At 40.2% G+C, this 23,330-nt stretch overlaps 2 protein-coding genes and 1 long non-coding RNA gene across 4 annotated transcripts in view; 2 read left to right on the plus strand and 1 right to left on the minus strand.

Annotated features, from left to right (window-relative positions):
* Positions 1-769: 769 nt before the first annotated feature.
* gsx1 (GS homeobox 1) lies at positions 770-2,377 on the plus strand. The gene is made up of 2 exons (XM_032532895.1): positions 770-1,438; positions 1,539-2,377. The coding sequence occupies exons 1-2, from the start codon at positions 832-834 to the stop codon at positions 1,889-1,891; spliced, it is 960 nt and encodes a 319-aa protein (XP_032388786.1). The 5' UTR covers positions 770-831; the 3' UTR covers positions 1,892-2,377.
* Positions 2,378-2,665: 288 nt separating this feature from the next.
* Positions 2,666-23,330, plus strand: part of LOC116700061 (uncharacterized) — a 24,167-nt gene continuing 3,502 nt past the window's right edge. Inside the window, exons 1-3 of the long non-coding RNA XR_004334558.1 lie at positions 2,666-2,705; positions 9,658-9,662; positions 22,374-22,380. This is a non-coding gene — a long non-coding RNA (uncharacterized LOC116700061). The remainder of the gene's footprint in view (positions 2,706-9,657; positions 9,663-22,373; positions 22,381-23,330) is intronic.
* Positions 7,519-19,449, minus strand: arhgap31 (Rho GTPase activating protein 31). Of its 2 annotated transcripts, none has more exons than XM_032532889.1 (12): positions 18,770-19,449; positions 15,708-15,810; positions 15,323-15,467; positions 13,802-13,884; positions 13,574-13,681; positions 13,196-13,335; positions 12,888-13,095; positions 12,664-12,782; positions 12,448-12,504; positions 11,723-12,367; positions 11,456-11,613; positions 7,519-11,245 (listed from the first exon to the last, which is right to left on the minus strand). In XM_032532889.1, the coding sequence occupies exons 1-12, from the start codon at positions 18,867-18,869 to the stop codon at positions 9,248-9,250; spliced, it is 3,864 nt and encodes a 1,287-aa protein (XP_032388780.1). In that variant the 5' UTR covers positions 18,870-19,449; the 3' UTR covers positions 7,519-9,247. The 2 variants fall into 2 exon arrangements, with proteins under 2 accessions (XP_032388780.1, XP_032388781.1); XM_032532890.1 differs by having other exon boundaries at positions 11,465-11,613; positions 18,770-19,448.

The following is a 23,330-nucleotide window of genomic DNA, read 5'->3' on the forward strand; positions in this document are numbered from 1 at the left end:
CGACTCTCTTTCTCTCTCATTGAAACCCCTCCACAATGACATTCAATAAGGGCCGCAGAGTGAAAACCTGGTTATTTTTACATATTCTTTCCCTCGACTCGGCAGGGGCCCGAGCAAAGGAATTAATCACCGCTCTTTAACAGCACTGCCTTCAGGCAATGACTTGTCCCTTTTTTGTGCCCAGAAATGACACATTAACCTTAAAATGGATATGCGTAAACTTTACATTCAGCTGTTGCATTAATGTCTGCGCTCAACACTGTCAGAAAAGTTGCCACACAAGTGCAGAAGACCTGTCACACGAATAATTAACCACAGCTATATACATATATAAGATACATACAGACAATCAGAATGGTATACGTTTATTCAGAAACATAACTTGGCAACAAATTAACATATATACCTTCATCTGATAATACATTTTACCTACTCATAATCTCATCAAATACAGCATAATGGACCTTTAATCTTAAAGAAACGATGGAAGATAATTCTGTAATCTACCTACTGTTATTCAAATAACAATATAAATTGATATTTATAAATCTTTCTGAAAGTTTCTCCTTCTCACCCTGGTTTACCTGGTTAACTAACTTGTTTACATACGCACCTAGGCTGCTCAATGTCTAGGACAAGACTTATATATAAGACATATACTGGCTTTCCGAATGTGACAGGAACGTTTTCTCTCGCAAATTTAAGCTGTGCTCTATGATAAAATGAGAGTGATGATAAAAGGGAGAATGGGCAGTGCCGCCTCTTGCGGCGTGGGTGGGGCTGACAAGAATAGACTACATTATGCAGTTCATTTAGTTAACAACTGAAATAATGGGGAAGCGTGCAGTGGGAATGCCGAGAGAAAGGCACAAAACCCTATTGAGAGCTCTTGGCCGCTTACAGCGTAACCGTCACATGGCCGGACCGAGTCCACGGCGGCTATATAAGGAGCGCCGCTGCGCCTTCAGCACCACTTCGCTGTCCACCGTCCCGACGAGAACACGCTCACACAACCACGCGCCGGCTTCAACTTCAACCACGCTGCCGAGCAACACGTTTGCAAATATGCCGAGGTCTTTTCTCGTGGATTCCTTGATTTTAAGGGAGGCCAACGACAAAGGGAACGAGAACAACCCACCTTTATTCCCGTACGCAGTGCACTCGACGCACCACCCGCACGGACTGCCGGGCTCCTGCCACTCAAGGAAAGCCGGGCTGCTGTGCTTCTGTCCGCTGTGCATGACCGCGTCCCAGCTCCACCCGTCCCCACCGACCCTGCCGCTCCTCAAGGCGTCTTTTTCGCCCTTCAGCTCCCAGTACTGTCACTCAGCTCTGTCGAGGCAACACTCTTCATCCAACAGCCTCAGCCACGGACCGGGGATATACCAAGCTGCGTACTCGGTCCCAGACCCGCGACAGTTCCACTGCATCTCCATCGGTAAGTAGAGGCTCATAACGTTTGATCGAATTGATCAAGGCACATTTCACGTGTTTTCGTGATATCACTGTAGCTGACCATCTCTATTTATTTTTCACAGAAAGCAGCAACAGCAAACTTCAGAGCAGCAAGCGCATGCGCACGGCCTTTACCAGCACACAACTTTTGGAGCTGGAGCGAGAGTTCACCTCCAACATGTACCTCTCCAGACTGAGGCGCATCGAGATCGCCACATACTTGAACTTGTCCGAGAAACAAGTGAAAATCTGGTTCCAGAACCGCAGAGTGAAACACAAAAAGGAGGGCAAGAGCAGCGGCCAAAGGACTGGATCACATAACTGCAAATGCTCGTCCCTGTCAACCGCGAGATGCTCGGAGGAAGAGGAGGATGACATTCCTATTTCTCCCTCCTCGTCCGAAAAGGAGGACGTGGACCTGTCCGTCTCCCCATGAACTCTCACTGCCTCCCCTCTGAAATATTTTGGTCCTCGTGATTTTAAATACAGCCAAATAAAGACTGTTCCACTTGTGTTCAGTCGCCTGTACATAGAAAGAGAATATTTAATCAGGGGATTGCCCTGAATTATTGTATAGCTGTATACATGTTGTACGTTTTGTATGTAGTTTTTTTCTGAAAACGATCCATTTGTTGTTGCCAATCCGATGAGTATGGCATATTTGTAAAGGCAATCCCCCAAAAAACAATAGCAACATTGTTTATTAGTAATTTGGGGGAGACAGTATTTTGTATACATGGTGACTGGTTAGATTCATTCTATGTGGATGGAACTGTGACTTCAAATATGAAAAGCTGGAGGGAAAATCCCTCAATGTCACATTGCTGAGATCACTCTGAAATTATATCTTCAGTGTAATTGAAAAATATTTATTTATTTAAAAATGTTGATACTTAAATAAAAATATTTCTGAGCGGCAGACTACGTTGTGGTGTGAGTTAAATATTTTGGTCTCTGCGCACCAGTGAGTGCGCACAGAGGTGCACGTAAACTCAGGTTAATATCCAAGCAGTTTGGATATTAAACATACTGTATATATTATACATGCTGGGAGAAGACAGGATCAGATCCTGTAGAATACTTTGTGATGGCCTTTGGTCAAAATACTAACATGAATTACATCTCCACACGTCTAAACTCTCCCTGGCTGCGCTGTATGTGGCAAAATGTGCAGTGCACTTTTTCAAACGTATGACTAATTGTCTTTGCAATTAAAATTATTATTATTAATCTTTTACATGAAGGTACAGGTCCTGTGCATTAGATGTGTTTTTTCTATGAGAAGGAGACCAAAAACGTGTTTGACAAGGTTAAAGTTTAGCTCAGAGCCAAAAAGAAATTGGTAAGGAACCGAGCAATTTTGGTGTTTTTGAGATTCCCGGCCGGCACAGCACACTACAGACCAACAACACGTACTTCTAGAAGAAGCTTATTAGGCAACATGAGCTGAACCCTGGGAGAGTAAATCAATTGCTCAATACTCTTTATCACTCAGAAGAGATAAAGACGTTTCAATGGGGTCCTTTTATGCGCTGTCCCTGGGGGACACTTGACCCATATCACTGCCTTGGCCCTTTGGAGCTCTTTTCAAGTTTTATCCTACAGCTGAAATGATCCGTCTCGTTTGACTGAGTTAATAATCACTGTGGGGGTATAATGGGGCATCAGGAGTGTGCATATCTTAAGATATCGATCTAACATGAAAATAAAGGAGGAAAAGACCCAGTTTGGTGTCCACGACCCATATTGTTGTTACTGTTAGCGCACCAGTGGGGTCAAGTTGATTGTCACTTTTATGAGTTTTAGGTGTGTTTAAGACTCAACACAAGCCTTTTCAACTCAGCCAGTATGATCTTAATATACAACAACATAATTATTAATTAGCACAAATTGTGATTTTTTTATTCCAACTCATTATATCCACAACATTAAATTATGTGCCAAGTCAAATAATACGCAGCATCCGCAAACATGAATTTAGTCTTTTAGGCCGAATTCCTCTGTTGGATAATCTGATTTAAAATAACCAAACATGAATGTATATGTGTATGTTTTACTCAAGTTAAAAAATATATCATCTGATCACTTGAACATATCCAAAAATACCAAACAAGGAGTTTAGCGTTTTGTTCGCCTAATTACGCACCGCAACAGCTGCTCTCTGACTGAAGCTTTGGCTCTCAAAATTATATTCATAATGTTGAATAGGCTTTAAATTATATTTGCTTCCTTGGAAACGTACGTCTATACTCTTTTAAAGGGAGTAAAAACTCTTAAATTGCGTACAACACATTATCTGCATCTGTGTGCCTTTTTTGGATGTGAAGTTTCAGTTGTAAATTTTCACTTAATTGTTCACTTAACCATTTTAACAAAACTCCAATATTTGCATTTGTTAAGATATGGGATTAGACTATTTTGTTAATTGCACCATAGAGCCCCATTTTGCTCACAACGTCCTCTGCAAAGCGCCCTTTATCCATTCAATAGCCCGGGGGTATGCGCCCTGGGGGAGCTTATACGCTCGGTGCTCCAAATGCTCAATTTATTTATTCTTAATTTTGTGCCGATCAATTCATTGAAGCAAAAAGGACTACGGTGTCTTTTTAAAAAGAAGAAAAGGGAATTGTGGACGTAACCTTGACGGAGCTGAGGAGAGGGCTCCCCTGACGCTGGAGAGCCGCTTGAGTCAACAGGCGCCCATCTAGCAGACTCGCCCTTGTCTTTATTCTGGCTAATTTTTTATTTACGGCTTTTCTTTGACATGTCTCTTATCTATCAGATTAAAAGAACAGCTTGTAACAAATCAGTCTGCACGATTTACAACAGCATTAAAAGGGGACAAAGGGAGCAGGCAGTCAGTACCTGAGAGTCTGGTAGACGGCGCGGCGCTGCAGCTGATTCGATGGTTTGAAAATACGCACGAAACAAAATACTTGAATCCTGAAAAAGAGCCTTTGTACGTTTCTTTAGAAATCAAGCAATTCTGCATGACAAAGGACAATTAATAAGCCGTCTTTTCACGACCAGCAGCTGGTTTCCCCGTCAAGGAAAGTTGGAAAAAAATTCAGACTGAATGCGCGCAAAAGCCCTTTGCGCGCAGACAGCAACCCAAGGTGACCCATTTGGCACAGTTAAAATAACCAAGCCGAGGTAAAAGCGAGGGAACTGTCAAAAACATTTAAGCTGAAATATCTTGAAATTGCAAATCCCTTTATGTGAAGGGACGCTGCCGATGTGGGTTAGTCGTACAAAGGAGGTGGTTAAGTTGGAGAGGCTTTGGAAACGGACACGTGGCTTCTCAATGAGAGCTCTTTTAGACCCGCGTGGCTTGCTGTGGCACTACACATTCAACTACTTTAAACTTATCCAGTCTAATAAACTATGTGTAGTAAACTTAACATGTTAAGCTACCAACTTTAACAAAATAGTTTATGAACTTTTAAACACGTCAGTACATTTATAACGTGTTTGTTTACTCAAGTTTAAAGGACAAACACCTGCTGCTCCAGGCTTCCAAGCTCGCTTGTAAATGTAAAGTACTGAGTTATTGTTGGCAGAGGGGAGGCTAGTTTCAAGAGGATGTTTTTTTTTAACAAGCATGTTATAGCTTAATGCACTTTAATCTTCACATTCCATGACTTTATGGTGTTTGGTTGCGTTTTTCTTATTTTGGATGCAGCTGTTTTTTTGCCAATAATTTGGAAGAAAATAGATTATGGATATAACTGAGTAGTTTTGTGGCTGAATTGAAAATGGCAAAGATTTTACTTATGCTTTAACATCGGAAAGTCAGCTAAATATGAATTTATGTCATAGTCTGCATAAAAAGTTGTTTTCTTCTATATTTTGGTAAAGCTTCATCCAACAACTCGACCTGCACCGTTGGAATGGAAACGGTTTCAGTTGCTCCTGATGCTTTAAAAAATGTTTTTAAAGAACTGCGAAAAGTGTGAAGTGCAACACACAGCAACATGTTTCTTTATGGAGCTGCTAGTGGTGGCAATGCGTGTTAAGCCTGCTGAAGTGGCACGGGAAGGAAACCGCTCGGCATTGCCTTGAACTCCCTGACTGTTTTTTTGCTGCAACATTTGAAACCATTCAGCTGTACACAATCTGTTAAACAGCTAATCAGTAATGTAAGATGGACTGGCACGCAGCTTCACTTTCCTCACATTCCCCCCTCTCTAATTGAATATTCAACGCGCGCACCGTGCTCTGCTTGCCTTTTTTTCAGTGTGCTTGAGAACACGCCTTTTTAATTCTCGGCCCATACACAAGTAGTGTCAAAGGTCGAGAAATAATGAACTGAGCAGACATGGAAGTAACCTTTGCAAGCGCCACCGCTGAAGTGTCTGCTTATGACTAGGATTTTTGTCAACATATGTGTTGTTATACATTTGGATAAAATTACAGTGGACTTTTTTACACCATCGTTTCACCTCGTTTGTCTTCTTAAGTCAGTCCACATGTGAACATGACAACTGGGAGTGAGAGGCCTACCTGATCACTGAATAAAAAAAAGAAAAGAAATTAAAATCATATTTGGACTGTAACCACTAATTTGAATATAAGGATATGAAAAATGTATAGTTGTTACTCACATGTGTTTTAATTTGAAACCAACACTTGTTGTTCATCATGGCTCTTGAGTGCATGTAATCTACTGCATTGTGTTACTGCATTGCATTTTGTATATCTGTATTATAGCAAATATGATTTACGCAGGTGAATCGCTCTGTAGCGTGGTAGTGATTGGACTTTATTCTGGCTTTACCGTATTAAATCACGCAGTTAAAAGTGAAGATTTATTTTGAAAAGTACGACAGAAAGGCCAATGCAAGGAAAGCTACTGTACACTTACGCACTCCAACACAACCCACAACGCTTACACGCATACACACGTAGACGCAAAACATATTGGGGCATGGTTCACAGAGCGAGGGTGCTTTTATTTGTAGATAAAGACAGGGTAACGGTCCCTTCTCGGCCAGGGTAGGCTGTATGTGGAGCAATTGGAGCACTGTAATGTACCCGAAGTCTGTTTATCCTGCAGTTTACTGGCTCGCTCCGATGTGCAGTGTGGACCAGGAGCGTCACCTGGTGGCAAAGACCAGAGCTAGTTAGAACTTATGCTTTACAAAAATTTGAACCCTTTCTTATTAATAATAGTGTAACTTACAATTTTACTACAGTATCATTGTATTTAAATAGAAAAATATCCCAGATAGGAACAGCTGCTATATAGGTCCCACCCACACCACATGTAACTAGGTGCAGACACATCTGATCTCCGAAGGACTCCATCAGTCTTGGGGGGCCCCTTGAATACTCCTCATTCACACAGCAGCAGCACAGCCTCTTTTATATTTTCCCTCTCAGAGAGAAGCTTTCAATGAAGTTCTCAGGAACATTCAAGGCATTTCCATCTATAAAGTAAACTGTGAAATGTGGCACATATTATAAATTGTTACAGTTATTAAGAGTTGAACTAACAAACCGGTCAGTCACTTAATAGCACTATTTTTACATCTTTGAACATGTTTCACTCGTGAGACGATGTTTCCATATGTGTTGGCTAAAACACTTGAAAGGGAGAGAGAAGCGAAGCTCAAGTGCTAAGTGCCTGAGCAACGATTTGAATAGAGGGAGATGGAGGAAGAACAGACAAATGTCCAGAGAAAAGTTTATAGCTTGAGTATTTTCTATTGTAGAGTATAGAGCCTGTTTCACAAAGGTGCTTCGCACTGATGTGATAGTACAATAACCTTTCATTCTGACTACAAGGTATATATTCAGGGATGTCATTAGTGTAATGTTCATTTCAATGGACACTGATGACACCTGATACATGTCCTTGTCCTCTCAGACGGCATCTAACGCCTGGGTAACACATACCAGTAGTCAAACAAACTGCTTGTCAAAGTGGAAACCTCAAGTAACATGAACAAAATATATTCTCATTTTGAACTGACTTGGATTTTACCAGGATTTTGTTGGAATTTCACTGCTTGACACTGTGAGTATTAATGAAAGCTACGTGTTAGCAGAACCACTGACTCATGTGATTGCAAAACCTTTTATTCTCAGAACATTTGGTTGTAACAAAACTCATCAAAGACTCATGTCTCATGTACATTATTTAGGGTGTTTCCATCAGATAATTAAGGCAAAACCCTCATCCTAAAATTCTCAGTTCAGTTGTTTTTCTGATGAATACAGACGCTTAAGTCAATCATTTTCAGTATCAACAAGTATACAAAAGTTACAAAAAAAAAAAAAAATCAATATCTCATTTCTCAAACATTGCTTTGAATATAACACTGTAATCATTCATCCAGTCCATCCAAAGTTCAAAAAACATTGTGACCTCCATAACATCGGCATCTTTAGAAAATAGGCCGCAGCCTATATCCAGACTATGTTATGTTCATGGGCGCTAAAGCTGAATACATCAGATCCCGTGTTTATGAAATGCCAAAAAAAGAGAGACAGAAACCTAGCGATACCATCATCTGACTCATCATCTGAATTTGACTCAAACACGTGGAATACAGTCAGCGTGCACAAAGTCACCCTCCAGTTTACTGTCAGCGGAGCAACTCCAGGGATTTACTTTTAATAACATCCCATACTCTTTTCTACAAATTCTCATCATTGTCAAATACATAATAATATACAAAGTAATTAAAATAAAGGTACACATTAATTAAAGTTCTTCTGTGGGTAAATACTATCAATTGAGTTTGCGATGTATACTTAAATCAGAAAAAAGGAATTTCTTTTTAAATATTAGAATAAAAAAAAAAAAATCACCTTGACATCAGATTATCACAGCGCCAAAAACCACATACAGTATATACGTTTCAAGTTTACTTCATATCATGTGTATGTTAATAAAGGAATAAATAAACACATCATCTGCAAGATCAAATGCATGGCTGTTAAAACTGTTTCATTTAAAAGTTACATTGTCGGTTCTTCAGTTACACTATATGTGAACTTTCACTATACACTTCTGTACTCAGAGCCCGTATTAGTGGATATATTTCATTTAGACATTAATATTCTTGTCAAGAGGTCGCAATCTCATACAATACAAACTCTGGCTATTAATAGGTCATTAAATTCAATTAATCGAAGTATACATCATACCATGGTTTACACACACATAAGATGTGTTTGTTTACCATTACTTTATTCTGATTCTTCAACAATTGAGGGTGCCATAGCAGAATCCAGTATTAACGAAATATTGTAGAAACATAAAAAATATGAAGCCCCTGAATTGACACAAGCAAGTTGGGACAAAAACGTCCAAAAACTTTTATTGTGACAGTTTTTTTTTTTTTTTTTTAGAAAGAAACATATTTAAAGAATGTATCTTTATGAAGTAGACAAAAAAAATAACTTAAGGTCCACCCAATTGCTTTTTTCAGAAATTTGAACCACATCTCATGGTTGTCCTCAGTGGACGGAGCTTGCATAATGAGATATCTCCATGACAACTGAATACACTCCATCCTCTGAGAAAAAAAAAGAAGAAATCAAAAAAAGAAAAATCATTAGTTGTAGCCCTAGATCTCAGTCAAGCTGAAATGGCTTCCTCAACTCTTTCTAAAATACTTCAGAATTTTTACAAAAGCCTTCATCCTTTAAGAAATGCTTTAATCATAGCAAACTGCTATGCTATGATTTACGTTAGGCCATCATATCATGCTCCTTTCAGTTTTCTTGCATACTGTATATATTTACACACAGCCTGTCCCATTGTCAGTGACTGCACCTCCCTTCACTCAATCTGTCTGTGGCTCCTGCTGTCAAATATCATCGACCTCCTCTGCGGCTGGTAGAAGCAGCTGGTTGACGTTTCCAACCTCTGTCCACTTTTTGGAATAGTCATTTTGTTTTGAAGAGCGATCCCCTCCGGCGTCCTAAAATTCTCTGTCATCTCTTTAGAAAACACGTTGACTGCTGATGTGTCGTTCACGCTCTTGATGGAAGAAAGGAGCCTGCTGTCGTCTCCTGGCGGAGGATAGTCCATGATGGGAAAAGGAGGGCTAAGCAGGATGAGACTTTGAGGTCTCTGCCTGTTCCTAAAGGACGGCCTTTGTAAGAGGTTCCCTCTGTTAGGTCTGGGGCAATCTACAAACACTTCCAGACTTGGCGGGTGTCTCCTTGTGATGACCGGTAGCTCTGGAGTAGATGTTGTCTTAACGGACTCGGCAACAAGTGGGTGTTTTTGGTGTTCAGGGGCAGGCTCTTTATTCTCCAGCTCCTCTTTTAGATCTGACAACATCGGAGGAGGTGCAACATTGCCTTTCTCTGCACACATTTTAGGATGTTCCTTTTCCTGTTCCTTTACTGTGTCAAAATCCTTCTCATGTCTCAAGGGAGGTATCTGACTGTACTGCACCTTCGGAGGGACAACGGGCACAGCTTTGGCCTGGCATGTTTTTATCATGAAGGCTGTTCTCACTGATGAAACGCTGACTGGGGCTGAATTTCGACGAAGTGGCGCCTGCCGATCACTCAGAAACAACTCCAACTCTGAGGGCAGCCTGGTGTTTACAGATTCAGAGGAGGTCAGTAATCCTCTCTGACAAGAGGAAAACTCTGATGAATTACGGTTCTGCTGATTAGAAATGTCTCTGATGCATCGATGCCCCAGGTCTAAATTAAGTGAATATGGTCTGTGTTTAGAAAAGCAATTTTCCTCTTTTTTCTCTGCCTCATAAGACATCTGTCTGTACAACGTCTGAGATGACACTGTATTCTTCTGTTTTGATGTGCTGCATTTTGCTGTGTGAGGTTGTGTTGTGTTACTGCTGTTCACACTGATCCCTGACGGCAAATACATCCATTGCATTTCTGGTTTGCTGCTGGTAGTCTGAGGGATGTTTCCTGAGGAGTGTACAGTGCTCTTAATGAGAGACGGTTTGTTTTTATCAACTGAAAGAGATGAAATCTGAGTTTCCCCGCGAGAGCCGAAAGGTGATAGCTGGTTAAACAACTCCTCCACGTCAGGTGAGTGGAGAGGACTGGTAACCCACTGCTTGTTGGAGCTAAAATCCTCCCAGGGTTCCACCAAGTCTAGCTCCTCCGAGTTTCCTCCACATCCTTCATCAATGTCGAGGTTTGGCAGCTCCAAGGTGCGACTCTTCTCCTCCAAACACACTGATAGTCTCTCAATAACCTCCACCTCCGGAATCACATTCTTCATCGCTCCATCACCGGAGACGTTTTTTTCTCCTTGAGGAACTTTGAACTTTTCATGTTTTTTGTCTCTATCCTCTGCTCCTGAGAAGCCTTCAACAGTTGGAGTATGCTCTAGCGTCAAATGATTCATAACTGTTTCTAAACGCGTTTCTTTTAAAGGAAGTTGACCCGTTTTGGTGTCATCTTTGTTTGAGGGTGTGATTTTTAGATGCAGCTTCTGGTCTTTCTCATCCACCATGTCAGCGGCGCGGGTCTTTTCTGTGTTTTTGGGAAGAGAAGAAGAGATGTCCGACTCTGAAGGCTGTTTCTTTGCACAGTCCGATCCAGTGGTGATTACCTGACCAGTCAGAGAGGTATTTGAAGAATGCTCCCTAAATAACAACGACAGAGATGGAGAGCTGCGGCTTCGTTTTGACTTTACGTCCATCGTTAACCTCATGCCCTCGCAGGTGCTCTTCGAGCCGAAAACCGGTTTAAAGGTGTCATCCAGCAGGTCAATTTCAGGTTCAGTTATCTTCAGTTCTTGGTGGAGGTCAGACCACAGCTCTTTCCCAGTAGAAGATCCCTTGTCCTGAGAAAGTATGAATACAGAAAGGATTAAATGCAACCAAAATGATTCCACTATTCATTTATAAACCAAACAGAATCACTCCTATGTGCTGGTTGGAGTAGTTTTAGTTTGTTTAAAACAAACTTAATTTGATTATTTAATCAGAAAACTTAAGCCCTAATGAAAGACAGCAATTGCAATTAGGCTCAGGTGAAAGCAAACCCTATCTACAAGATTTACCAGTTGCACAGTTATCTGTTGGTTGTGTCCTTGTTTCCCAGGAGATGGCGCTGCGTCTTTGCCTTCTCTTGCAATTGCAGGAGACGCTGGTTCCAGTTCAGAAGTATTCATCCCTCCTTGACCTTCTTGCACCATTTCTTTGCTTGCATCTAAATACAGAAAATTAGTTATTTTTCATGACATACTATTACACATATTTGACTTTAATATGTAACATAACAAGCTATTTTAAAATGGTATAAATTAAGATGTCCTTACCCTTTGGCGGGCCTCTGGAAGTCGTCTCCTCTCTGTTTTTCTTCTCGGTTCCTTCCTGCTTCTTGGGTTCCAGTTGGGGGAAAGTGTTGCTCTTTCCACTGTTGCTGCTCTGCTCTGAGCTCTCTTTGCAGGGTTTTAGAGTAGCTGCTTTATCCTTGGCGTGCCCCCTGCATGGCGTGCTGTTTGAGCTGATAACGGCTGACACGCGCAGCGGCACAGATACAGCAAAAGGCTCAGATATGTTGACGGCTCTGCGCTGATGCCTTGGCGAGGACTCCAATGGGAAGAAGCTTCCCGGGAAGGAGGGCCTAGAGGAGCTGTTGTGGGAGGATCCTGAGTACAACATCCTCCTATTTTTCGGAGAGGTGGGCTTGTAGCCGCTGAGGTCATCACCTTTGAACACCTTCAGTTGCTCTGGCAGTGATTTTTGAGGGGGTGCAGAGGCACCTGGTAACCCCTTTTGGTCCATGCTAGAACTCCAGCCACCTGTTGCCCCGTCACCTCTCGTCCCTTTAAACTCCCAGTTTTGGTCCTGTTCACTCAGGTCATAGAGCGAGTCAGATCCCAGCGTTCTGGATTTTACATCTGGAGAGAAAACGCTGCTGGATCCACCAGCTGGACTGTTGTTTCCTGTTCTGTCATCATCTGTGTGGTAAAATAAGCATTAGACTATCACACATTAATTTAACTGTCTTTAAATCTAAATATCTAAGATTTAGCCCTACCTGTTGATAAGGAGCACAAGGACTCCATGCTCCTGGATGGGCGAAGGGCTGCTTTTTCTGTGAAAAGAACAATATTATCATACTTTGACAAAATATTTTAAGTGTCCGGAGGCTGCAAAAAATACAAAATAAACCCATCTTGAAATTTGAATAAAAAATGTGTATATTCCGTTAACATTGTTAGCTCATTGTTAACTCTCCCGTTGGACACTTTACCTGTCCCTTGTGCTCTGATTAACACACTGCCGTTCCGGCTCAGTTTTCCCTTCGAGTCCACAGACCGTCCCAGGTTGAAGATGGACTTCCATTTCTTTGATTTCCCAGAGAACTTTCTCCTAACAGACAAACCGAGATGATTAGGCACAGTGCTATCCCACAGCGTGTTCTGACAGTAATGCATGCGTCAAACACTCAGTGAACTGAATCCAAATCAGTCATACTTGCTGTCTGATATGTCTATGACGGTGTGGTAGAGCGTGGAAGTGCTGGTATTAGGCAGACTGTTCTCTCGCTGACGTTCTTTATGCACAGGATGGTTTGGACTTAAGGAACGAGCCTGGGCTTCTTCCAGGCTCATCAGTTTCATCGGCCCACACTGGCCACTGATCGGGAGTGTGGCATACTTCTCCACACACTTCAAACTCGGTCCTGGAGAAATGTATTAAGTCAGTGTTTGTTTGTGGTGAATTAGAAACTCCTTTACAAATATTCCACAAAAGAGTCTGTCTGAATTTTCGGGTTGTGGTACCTTCTTTGGGTTTGATTTGCAGAGAATCACTGAAGATCTCCTCTGTGTGGTTTAAAATAAACTCAACCACTGACTGTTGTATCCGCACCTCCTGGAAAGCCATGTCTCCATTACTACATGACGCCTCAATGTCTTTAGATCTTTCGAAATAAGAGAAAATGAGAAATGTTTCTTTTTTTCTTATTTGAAATCTATGCAAATTTTCCAAAAACAGCTGCAGAAATCCATGACAGCATGAATACTTTGAAGTCAAAGGAGCAAAAAAGTAAAGTTTTTTTTTTTAGACAGAAAAGTATCACAGCATGTCCTATCTTTGCAAGTTTCTTTCAAATGGATCAAGTGTTTCAGGCACCTGAAAAGCTGTGAAGCTAAACTCACCTTAATAGATTTGGAGCCCAAACCAGGGCCAAGTTACGTGTATGCATGTTTGTCTGGGAGCTTAAGGTGGCAAGGTGGGCCAAGTGCTTAGTAAGGTACTCCAGAGTCCTATGGAGAGTTGACGGACACTTTTTGTCACATTTATACAACATTATGTAAAACCTGGCAACCAAGACTGTCAATTGTACAATTGTCTTTACTGCTGAGAGTTAAAGGGCTGAAGTTCACCTGAAGTGAGGAGGTGGCAGTTCTTTGATGACCCCCTGAATGCGTAGAAGTCTCTCATGATCCCCCTGGACCAAGACTGTTTCCTGCATGCAAAACAGACAGATGTCCATGTCAGAAACAGTGTATGTTGAGGAACTGTAAGGTCAAGCTAGATCTCACACTGCGTGGCCCTGCAGGCTTCCATCAAGTCTCCAAACCCAGTTATCCCTGCTCAACAAATGTAAACACGGAATGCGTGCAGTCAAAACTAATGTGATTGAGGCCCTAACAGCTGAGCAAGTTAGGTGCATTTGTCACATGTGAGTTCATCAACATATGTAGTTGTAAAACGTGCTCTTGCTCAGTCTTTTACCCTTATGTCGTATGGCATGAAGCTTGAAGATTAACTTCAAAATGACATTTATCTATCAGCCAACATTATGCCAGATCGATCAGGCGCTTTAATCAATACTATACACAACATCAAGCACTCAATCAGATCCTCCTCAATGCTCATGTTGACAACTTTGAAAGAAAGAGAAACCGGGATTTTTGTGTGTTTTTATATTACACCATGTGAGGAATAGACTTTTCCTAAAACTCTGGAGTACTGGACTTTTCAGGCACAAGCAGCACAAGATATAAGAATGCCAAGGTATGCTAATGGCCCGTCAAGGTACACAGAAAACTACACAGAAAGCCTTAACCAGGTCTTCCAGTTTGGTATTCCTTCTTTCCTGCACCGCTCTCTAAAGTCTCCTTCACAGCCAGAAAACACTTTGCTCTGGTACTAAATGTGGAGATTGTGTCACCCCAATTTTGGCCACACAGATCGCCACTTCAATTTGGAACTGATTTCAGGAACTCATTATACTTTGAATGTTTTTGCTCTTGCTTCATTACAAACCTTAAACTTCCCCCTGTGATCCAAAAGTGCCAGAAACAAAATGTTTTAATCTTCAAATCCTGCTCCGCAGTTATATAGCGCATCCAAACAAATTGTTATTTACCAGAAAGGCACTGGCAACAGGGCAGCCCACAAAAAACACACACATAAAAAATAAAAGCGAACATAATTCAGTCCCCTACAATCAGTTGTGTCATACAGTATATAGAGGAACATCTTTTTATGATTATTGGCAGCAAAACTACTTTTAATTACGAAGATGATGGATGATAATAAATCATACTTTTGTTTAATCACGTACTACAGTATGTTCTTTGCTTACAGTGTAGTTGACATCTGCAAATGGTACTGTATTCTCCAGAGACGAGATGACAATAGCTGATCAACAGTGAGCCAGAGAGATGAGTTCACACTCATGAAAAATAATAATAAATAACGTCCTTATAGTGCTGACACAAATATACAGTGTTCCACAATATGTGGAATAAATGCTACTCATTGATGTCTGGTGTTGGGGTTGCCGTTCTGTCTGTCACTAATTAAGTTTGTAAAGCATGAATATGCCGTCAAATCACTTCTAGGCAACACAGGATTTTTTTTCCCACTTAAGCAAAACTGTATATGTGTGTACTTACAGTGAATTTGCTGTATAGCTCATATGTGAGCAGAGGATTGGGTAGCTCCCTGAAGAACAGCTTACATAAGGAACCCACACAGTGGATGTCCTGGAGGTACACTTCCTTTGTAAGGTCAGGGCACGCCTCGGAGCAGAATTCCTGCCTAAACACACACACACACACACACACACACACACACACACACACACAGACACACACACAGACACACACACAGACACACACAGTTAGCTGAATGCTTCGATTGTTACGACCCTTGCTAACTACTGTTGCAGTATTTGGCTTGTTAGATTGGAGTTGCCTTAACATTGTTGTGGCAAAAATGATGTCTAATATTTTCTATGATGTGAGGTTTTTTGATTCCCTGTACATGTTGCACGAGTACCTGAGACGCTGGATATTTGAGGTGACCCCCGACAGTCTGTAGATCCCATCCACAATCCCATGCTCCTCAATAAACTCTGCGCATTTCTTCAGAACCTGAGGAACTGAAGTTAAGAAGTAATATTAGTCATATACTTTAAGTCATACTGGACTTCATGGTCACATTAAACCTTAAAAGCAGAAGAAGGAAACAACTGTATGTAATGTTTTAGTGGTAACAATGCACATAAGGTAGACTTCATGGTATAGGGTTTGTTCCACCAGGTCTGTTTTCTATTCCTTAGGGCTGCTGATTGTAGGTGGACTATGACAGGAAGTTAAAAATGGTTTGTTTGTTTCAGAGGAAGGTTGACACACCCAGTCCTTGTAGCTGGTATTACTTACGACATATCCTCTAATAGAAAACGGCTTTTGAAATGTTACCACTGACTTACACAGCTTTCTACCACAGTACATCACCTTATGTGCAGGCTGCGCTTCTTAGAAAAAATATTCTGAGCCAATTTAACTGTGGCTTAACAGCTAAGTCCCAGACACTTATTCAGTATGACCACAACTTCCCTATAACTAATGCTGAAACTAGCAATTGACTGAAAATCAGCAAAAAGTTGATTCTGAAGCTGTAAGTGACGAATTTTCGATTGCATTTGGATTTCTTTTTAAACACAGACAATGAAGATCAGCAGTCTTCTAACTAATTCTCATAGAGTGTGCATGAGCAACATACTGGTACTTATGAGGACAAATCAAATATTGATTCATACTGGCTCAGTATTAATGTTAATTAATCGCAACTCTGTGCAAATTAAGTGCAAAAGTGCATTACAAAGAATACCGTTCAGTTGGAGCCAAAAGATTTTCATAGCATCTCACAAGGCCCAACAGATTGACTTTTAACCTCTAAGCAGAACGTGATATTAAATAGTAATGGGTAGTTAATTTATGTGCTAAAAGCTACTTGATATGTATATGTGGAAATCAGTAGTTAATATGACATATTACTGTCTTCACATAGATAAAGAATAATGTATTACAATAAAGTTTCAGTGTCATATGCTGCCGTACATTTCTGAACCTTTTGGTTGTATGAATGAACATTATTTTATTCCATGATGTCCCAATAATTAGTCTATTACTTTTGTAGACTTTTACATTTAAACTACAATCTCGTTTCCATGTCTCTCGGTGTTAAGTCCAAAATGTATCATCTTGCAAACAAAATTCATCCTCCACAAAATGAAAGAATAATTGGTTTCATTTCTCAGTAATCACTGCAGACACCAAGAATCTGCTATTTACAGTCTCATCTATTTGACTTAATTGTACTTTCAGTGACATGCCTGTGGTCAAATAAACTCTGGAGTCTTCATTTAGCGTCTCTCAGTCTCTACACTGAGGGAAGATCTCTAAATAATCTACAGTTTGAACTGACTTTTTAGAAATACTTTATGAAACAAAGTTAAATCAATGCATGGTGGTGAGGAAAGTTAAATTCAGAATATGACTCAGTCCCAACACAGAGTCAACAGTTCCATTAAACATTAAAAATGTAGCTGCTACACCGTGGTTGGTGCTACAAAAACCCAGCCCTGCAGTGTTTCTTTTGGTCAGGTTTTATCAACATATTTTATGGTAACGTTGTATATTCACTTTAAAGTTTTAGGGCCAGATTAAGTAAACAAGATTAAGTTTGTGTATTTCTTCTTCCAGATGACTCATGTTTGGGTATCAGCAGATTTGGAGTTGCTTTTCTGAAATTATTGTAGTTTTACAATGTCAACACAAAATACATGTTAACAACTTAACATAATCCCGATTGCTTTTGTCTGTGTGAGACAGGAGCTGTGAGTTGCATGCCCTTTTACGTCCAACGCAGACTTTGTATTGAGCACTCCCTATTGCTAATTTTTCTTTGAGATTTTTTCAATGTTAATCTTACAAACTTTAAGGATCAAGAGTATTTTTTCTTTTTAAAGACTTCTCTCACAATTAACGAAAGATTGCGACTATATCAGTGTGCAACTTTGCATTGTTGTCGTTTGTACAGGTTGGATAGTAACATGCTGGATTTTTTGGGATCTATATTTCAACATGTGGGCATCAGGTACACTTTAATACCCTGCTAACAGATTCATTTGGTGGCAGTCACGATATCTAAATTTAACATCTACTTTGCGTCTGTGTTAGTTTGTCGGGAGATTCCGGTTGTTTCCAAAAGCAGTATCAAAGTAATGCACTAACAATATAAACACACAATATGTCTGCTGGACATCCATGACGGAAGGGTCAGACCCAAACCTCCTCCCTCACATCCTGCACTGAATGCTCCGCCTTCTACAGAGCATCCACTCTATCAGGTCTTCCTTAAAGGTAACCTTAACACATCTATTCATACGCCTGTGCACATGGGACACATGGTCTTTTTTGACATATCATGGTGCTCCAGAAAAAAAAAGAAATCCCAGATAATGGTTGTACCAAACAAACATACAGTATGATCAGAAAATAGGGATACAATATTATAACCTTCTCAAATAAACAACCACATATTTGAATATTTGAGGATGCATTTTTGTTTCTCTTCTGTTTTTTAATGGACTCATTATTTTTTCTCATCCAAAGGCAGCAGCACCGCACAGCCTTTTGTCAGAAACAAAACCATAGGAACTATAGTCACCGTAGGAAAATTGACACAAAAAATGTTAGAGCCACACCCAAAGTCACAAATGACCATTTAATGCAGCCAATGTGTGAATGAATGGCCTTGCTCCAGTAAATGAAACACACATGTATACCTACCGTTCATGTAATCTTTGAACAAACATGTATTTTGTTAAATAAAGACACTTTTTTGTCTTTTCTGTCTGTCTTTTGCCACAGGATATATGAAAACGGTTATAATAGCTATACTAATCTAGGAAATGACTAATGAACCTCAATTTCCATTATAAATGGTATCCTCTACCTATGAGTCAAGTAATAAATGAAGGACAGTGTGTGTAGTTTGATCATAGCTGCTTGTAAAAAAGTGTTAGATTTCCAAGAAAGCTACAAAAAGTTTACCATCTTGTCCTGAATTCTGGAGATGTTCAATCAGGTCACAGCCGAACGCATTTTCACTTCCTTTCTTTTTGGACTTCTGCTTAGTCCCTTTATTCTTCATGTGGCTCCAGTTAGTAGTCCCGATGATTAACACAAACAGATCCTTGGACGCACAGCGATCGATCCATATGGCCCTGAGAGAGGTTGAGTTTGTAGGTCAAAAAAGCAGCCACATAGAAATCCCAGATATCAGCTCCCAAAACTCTGCATCCGCTCACATTCTGACTAACCACACTGGTTGAGGCTGAGAGCAGAAGTGACGTCACATTGTGAACTTTAAGTCCTTTTAGAGTGTGATAACTTGAAGTGATGATCATAGAAAAGGCATGTTGTGAGTGTTGCTTGGCTGGGACGTGGTAGTCTGCGGTTTTATCTCTGAAGGATTTGCAGAAACAGCATTAGAATCGGTTGGTTTCCTGTTGTTTTTTCACCCCCAGCCAGTCTCACTCTGCTCCTTTTTTATCTCCTCCTCCTTTCCTTCATTCCACACACTCTCCCCTTTTCACTGGCTTCTCTGTAGCAGAGGAAGCATATCAAGAGAGGCAAATCCCCTCAGGAACATTAGTTTTTATTTTTAATTTGATTTCCACTTTGAGATTTTTCAAATATTTTTATGTTTAGGGATGGACTCGTGGCAGTGGTGTGGCAGGGCTTTTTGAAATGTTTAGACTGTGTAAAGGGGAGGGAAGTGAAGTGAGGGGAGGAGAACAGCTGACTTCTGTTTCTCTCCTGGTTGAGGAATTACTGACCTCCTTTATCCATTTTTTTTTCATGTGCCCAAACTTGGGGCTAACGGGAATGCTGCTCTCTGCCTTCCTGAATGCTTCCAATGTATACAATTTCCTGTGCAAAGAGCCCAGGCTCGAAAACAAAAACAGACGGGTTCTGAAGGAAGAGGGAAGTGGGAGGTGACTGAAGTGAGGGCCTGAAGGGCACAGATGGGAAATGGGGGAGGGAGGGGGGTATTGGGGTGAGGAGATGGACAACACACATGGTTCTTGTTACTAACTGCGTTTCATGTTTTTCTTTTTTTTTTCTGGACTGGTAAGACAATAAATGAATGAATCATATGTATAGCATTGATGTTAGTTCATCTAGTACTCTAAGTATCTTTGTTATTTTCTGTCTCAAGTAAATGTAATCCAATTACATCTCCGCACTCCCTTGAGAAATGTCATAACAATCTTCCTGGGTAGTGATGATATAGTCCTTATAGTCCTTTAACAGTTTCACATGGAAAATTACAGATCCTAAAACTTAGATTCCATTAATCGAGGTCTGAAATTTTACAGCTCTAAAATACTGAACTTTCCCTGAGTGATATTTTAAAACCTAATTACTAATTGCAGTATATCTGTTGGACCACTGACTGCAGTGATTTACTGCACTGGAGATGTTTTTTAAATTTGACTGAGAACCAAAGTCAGAAAAGTGCCTCTATGTTTGGCTTGGTTTGGTTGAATGGGTTGACATCCACACTGTCTAGTCTTACTAGCCTCATAACTACACAACAACTATGGTTTCCAAGTCACGTTTCAGCTTTAAGAGCATATTAAAGCTTAGCACACAGTAATAACTTGGGAGCAGTGGGAACAAGCTGTAAAACAACACAGCCAAATGATCCCCTTTAAAGTTTATATGCCCTACTTGTTTGCTAACTGGCCTACTTACACATCCAGCAGAGAGACACACTGTGCATACATTTCTTTTTTATGTATAAATCTCTGTTGTTGTTGTTGTTGTTGTTGTTGTTGTGACAGGAGTTGGATTTTACCAGAGTGAAACCGCTGTTTTCTGTTACTTTTCTTGGCACTGATTTGAATGGTTTAATAAACCGGTTAACGTGAGAACGTTACTCGTCTCCGAATCGCAGTGGAAACCATGTGTATACAGAACTGTGAATGAATTGATCGCCGAATTTACACAGCGCACTTGACATCGGTTTATCTTTAGACAAGAAAACACGTTCAAAACAAGGTGAAGGGCGGACACATAAATCTGTCATAACAGATATGACTGCATTATTTTGACCTTGAGTGAAAGTATCAATATTGTGCCAGAATGTGTGCATGTGTGCATGTGTGTATGTGTGTTTCTAGCTGTGTGTGGTGTATTTGGCTATCTGCGTGACTCTAAATATGTGTGCGAGGTTCTTGTTGGTACTATGAAATAGAATCCTTCCAGCGCCCCTGATGATCAGCAGCTATTTGCTAAATTGTTAAATATCCATACATTTTTTTTGCATGTTTTCTTTGAGGAAAAAAGTTTGGACATTAGGCACTGCATCCATCCGCTCTACTGGCTTATTCCTAGGCAAGATAATGGGGGAGCCTCTCCCATGCAATGGCTCAATTCACCTGACCCGCATGAGTTTGAACTTTGGGAGAAAAGTGGAGTACCATGAAGTTATTTTCACCCAGAGGAAAAGTGAATTCCACACAGAAAGGACCCTGGACCGGTTTGCTGTACAGAGGTACCACTGAGGTGTCCTGAAGTACAGCAATGAAATAGTTTGACGGTCAGGCATTATTTTAATTGTAAAAAGAAGTTACATCTTTTAAGAACACATATGAAGTCATCCAAGTTTAAAGCACAGATATTTTGCTTTTCCACTCATGCCACTGGTGACTTCCTACACAGGAACAATTCATCACACATTGTAGGCACCACTGGCATATTAGGACTATTTTGAAGAGTAGATCATAATGTTCTGACTTGCAGAGTTGATAGTGTTGTGCTTGAATGTCACATGTGATCTGGATGACTGGGCTCGGCCTTAACAAGACAAAGCTTTCTTTCTGCACCATAGGAAGAGGAGATGACATCATTTTGTCCATACAAAGCCTCAGACATCCCGCTCTTTCTTGGCACTGATTTAAAAAAAAAAGAAGGTCTATGCTGAGAAGACATTTCATTGTATCTATAATAATGGGTAATTCTTTACTTTTTAGTACATGCACTTCATGTCCTCAGAGGGATAATATGCTGTGGAATTTCTGAAGCATAATTTAGCTTCTGCTAAATACCAGAGTAAAAATCACAACATTTTCCTGATGTATAAAATTGTGTTGATTTGAAGAAGAAAATCCAATTGTAAAAGGGATTTCACTTGCCCTCAGCGGTACAGTTGGGGTATGGTGCTAGCCAATTCATGTTTGGGATGCCATAGTCTATATTCACTCTCAGTACCTCTCCTCTCGTCAACAATACTAAACTGCTTTTTACGGAACGACAAAGAGCCATCTAATAATTGCACAACAATGGGCAACATACATATAAAGCAGGAAAATATGTATTCAGTCATTTGTTGCATTTTTTTTAATGTCAAATAGTTTAAGGGAAAATGTTTTAGTTTGTCATTTATGTAATGTATATTTCGAAAATGTGCTTTCTTCAGTTTACATATGGTCTATGGTCCATGCTTGTGTTATGGGTGACATCTTCCCACATTTAAACCAATAGACCTAATTGGGGTGTTATTTCATGATGAATTCAGGCTACTGCTGTGCAAATTGCCTAGCAATAAAGCAATCTTTCCATAGTCAATAAGGACAGGAGACCTCAGTCAAGATGTTTTTTCTAATACTGGATAGTGTCCTCTCATGCCCTCCACTGGTCAGATATGTTCTGCAGGCTGCTGCCATATTGGTGCCATTATATGTAATACACTGTACCATCATACAGTAACATTAATTCCATATAATATTAGTACAATGCTATTATTTATGGTTTTCTAAATGAGCACAGAGAAGCTTTTTGGAGGGTTTTATTTTATCCTGTAAACTATCCTCAGGAAGGTGTATACACACACACACACACCACAAACACACACACACACACACACACACACACACACACACACACACACACACACACACACACACACATATATATATATATAAATACATATACATATATACATACTTTGCAGGTCTACTTACAAAGCATGTAGAGGTCTGTAATTTTTATCAAAGGTACACTTCAACTGTGAGAGAATATATTACAAAAATCCAGAAAATTGCATTGTATGATTTTTAAATAATTAATTTGGATTTTATTGTATGACATAAGTATTTGATCACCTACCAACCAGTAAGAATGCTGGCTCTCACTGACCTGTTCATGCAAAAGTTCGAACACACCTTCTCATCCAATGAGTTTATTTTATTTTCATGATTATTTACATTGTATATTATCACTGAAGGCATCAAAACTATGAAATGAATGAACACGTGGAATTATGTACATAACAAAAAAGTGTGAAATAACTGAAAACATGTCCTATATTCTAGTTTCTTCAAAGTAGCCCCCCTTTGCTTTTTTGATAGTGCTGCAAACCCTTGGTGTTCTCTCAATGAGCTCCATGAGGCAGCCACCTGAAATGGTTTTACTTCACAGGTGGGCCTTTTCAGAGTTAATTAGTGGAATTTATTGCCTTATTAATGGAGTTGGGACCATCTGTTGTGTCAGGATGGTACACAGCCGACAGCCCTATTGGACAACTGTTAGAATTCATGTTATG

Source organism: Etheostoma spectabile, chromosome 13 (genome assembly GCF_008692095.1).
Source record: "Etheostoma spectabile isolate EspeVRDwgs_2016 chromosome 13, UIUC_Espe_1.0, whole genome shotgun sequence".
In the NCBI taxonomy this organism is placed as follows: Eukaryota; Metazoa; Chordata; class Actinopteri; order Perciformes; family Percidae; genus Etheostoma; species Etheostoma spectabile.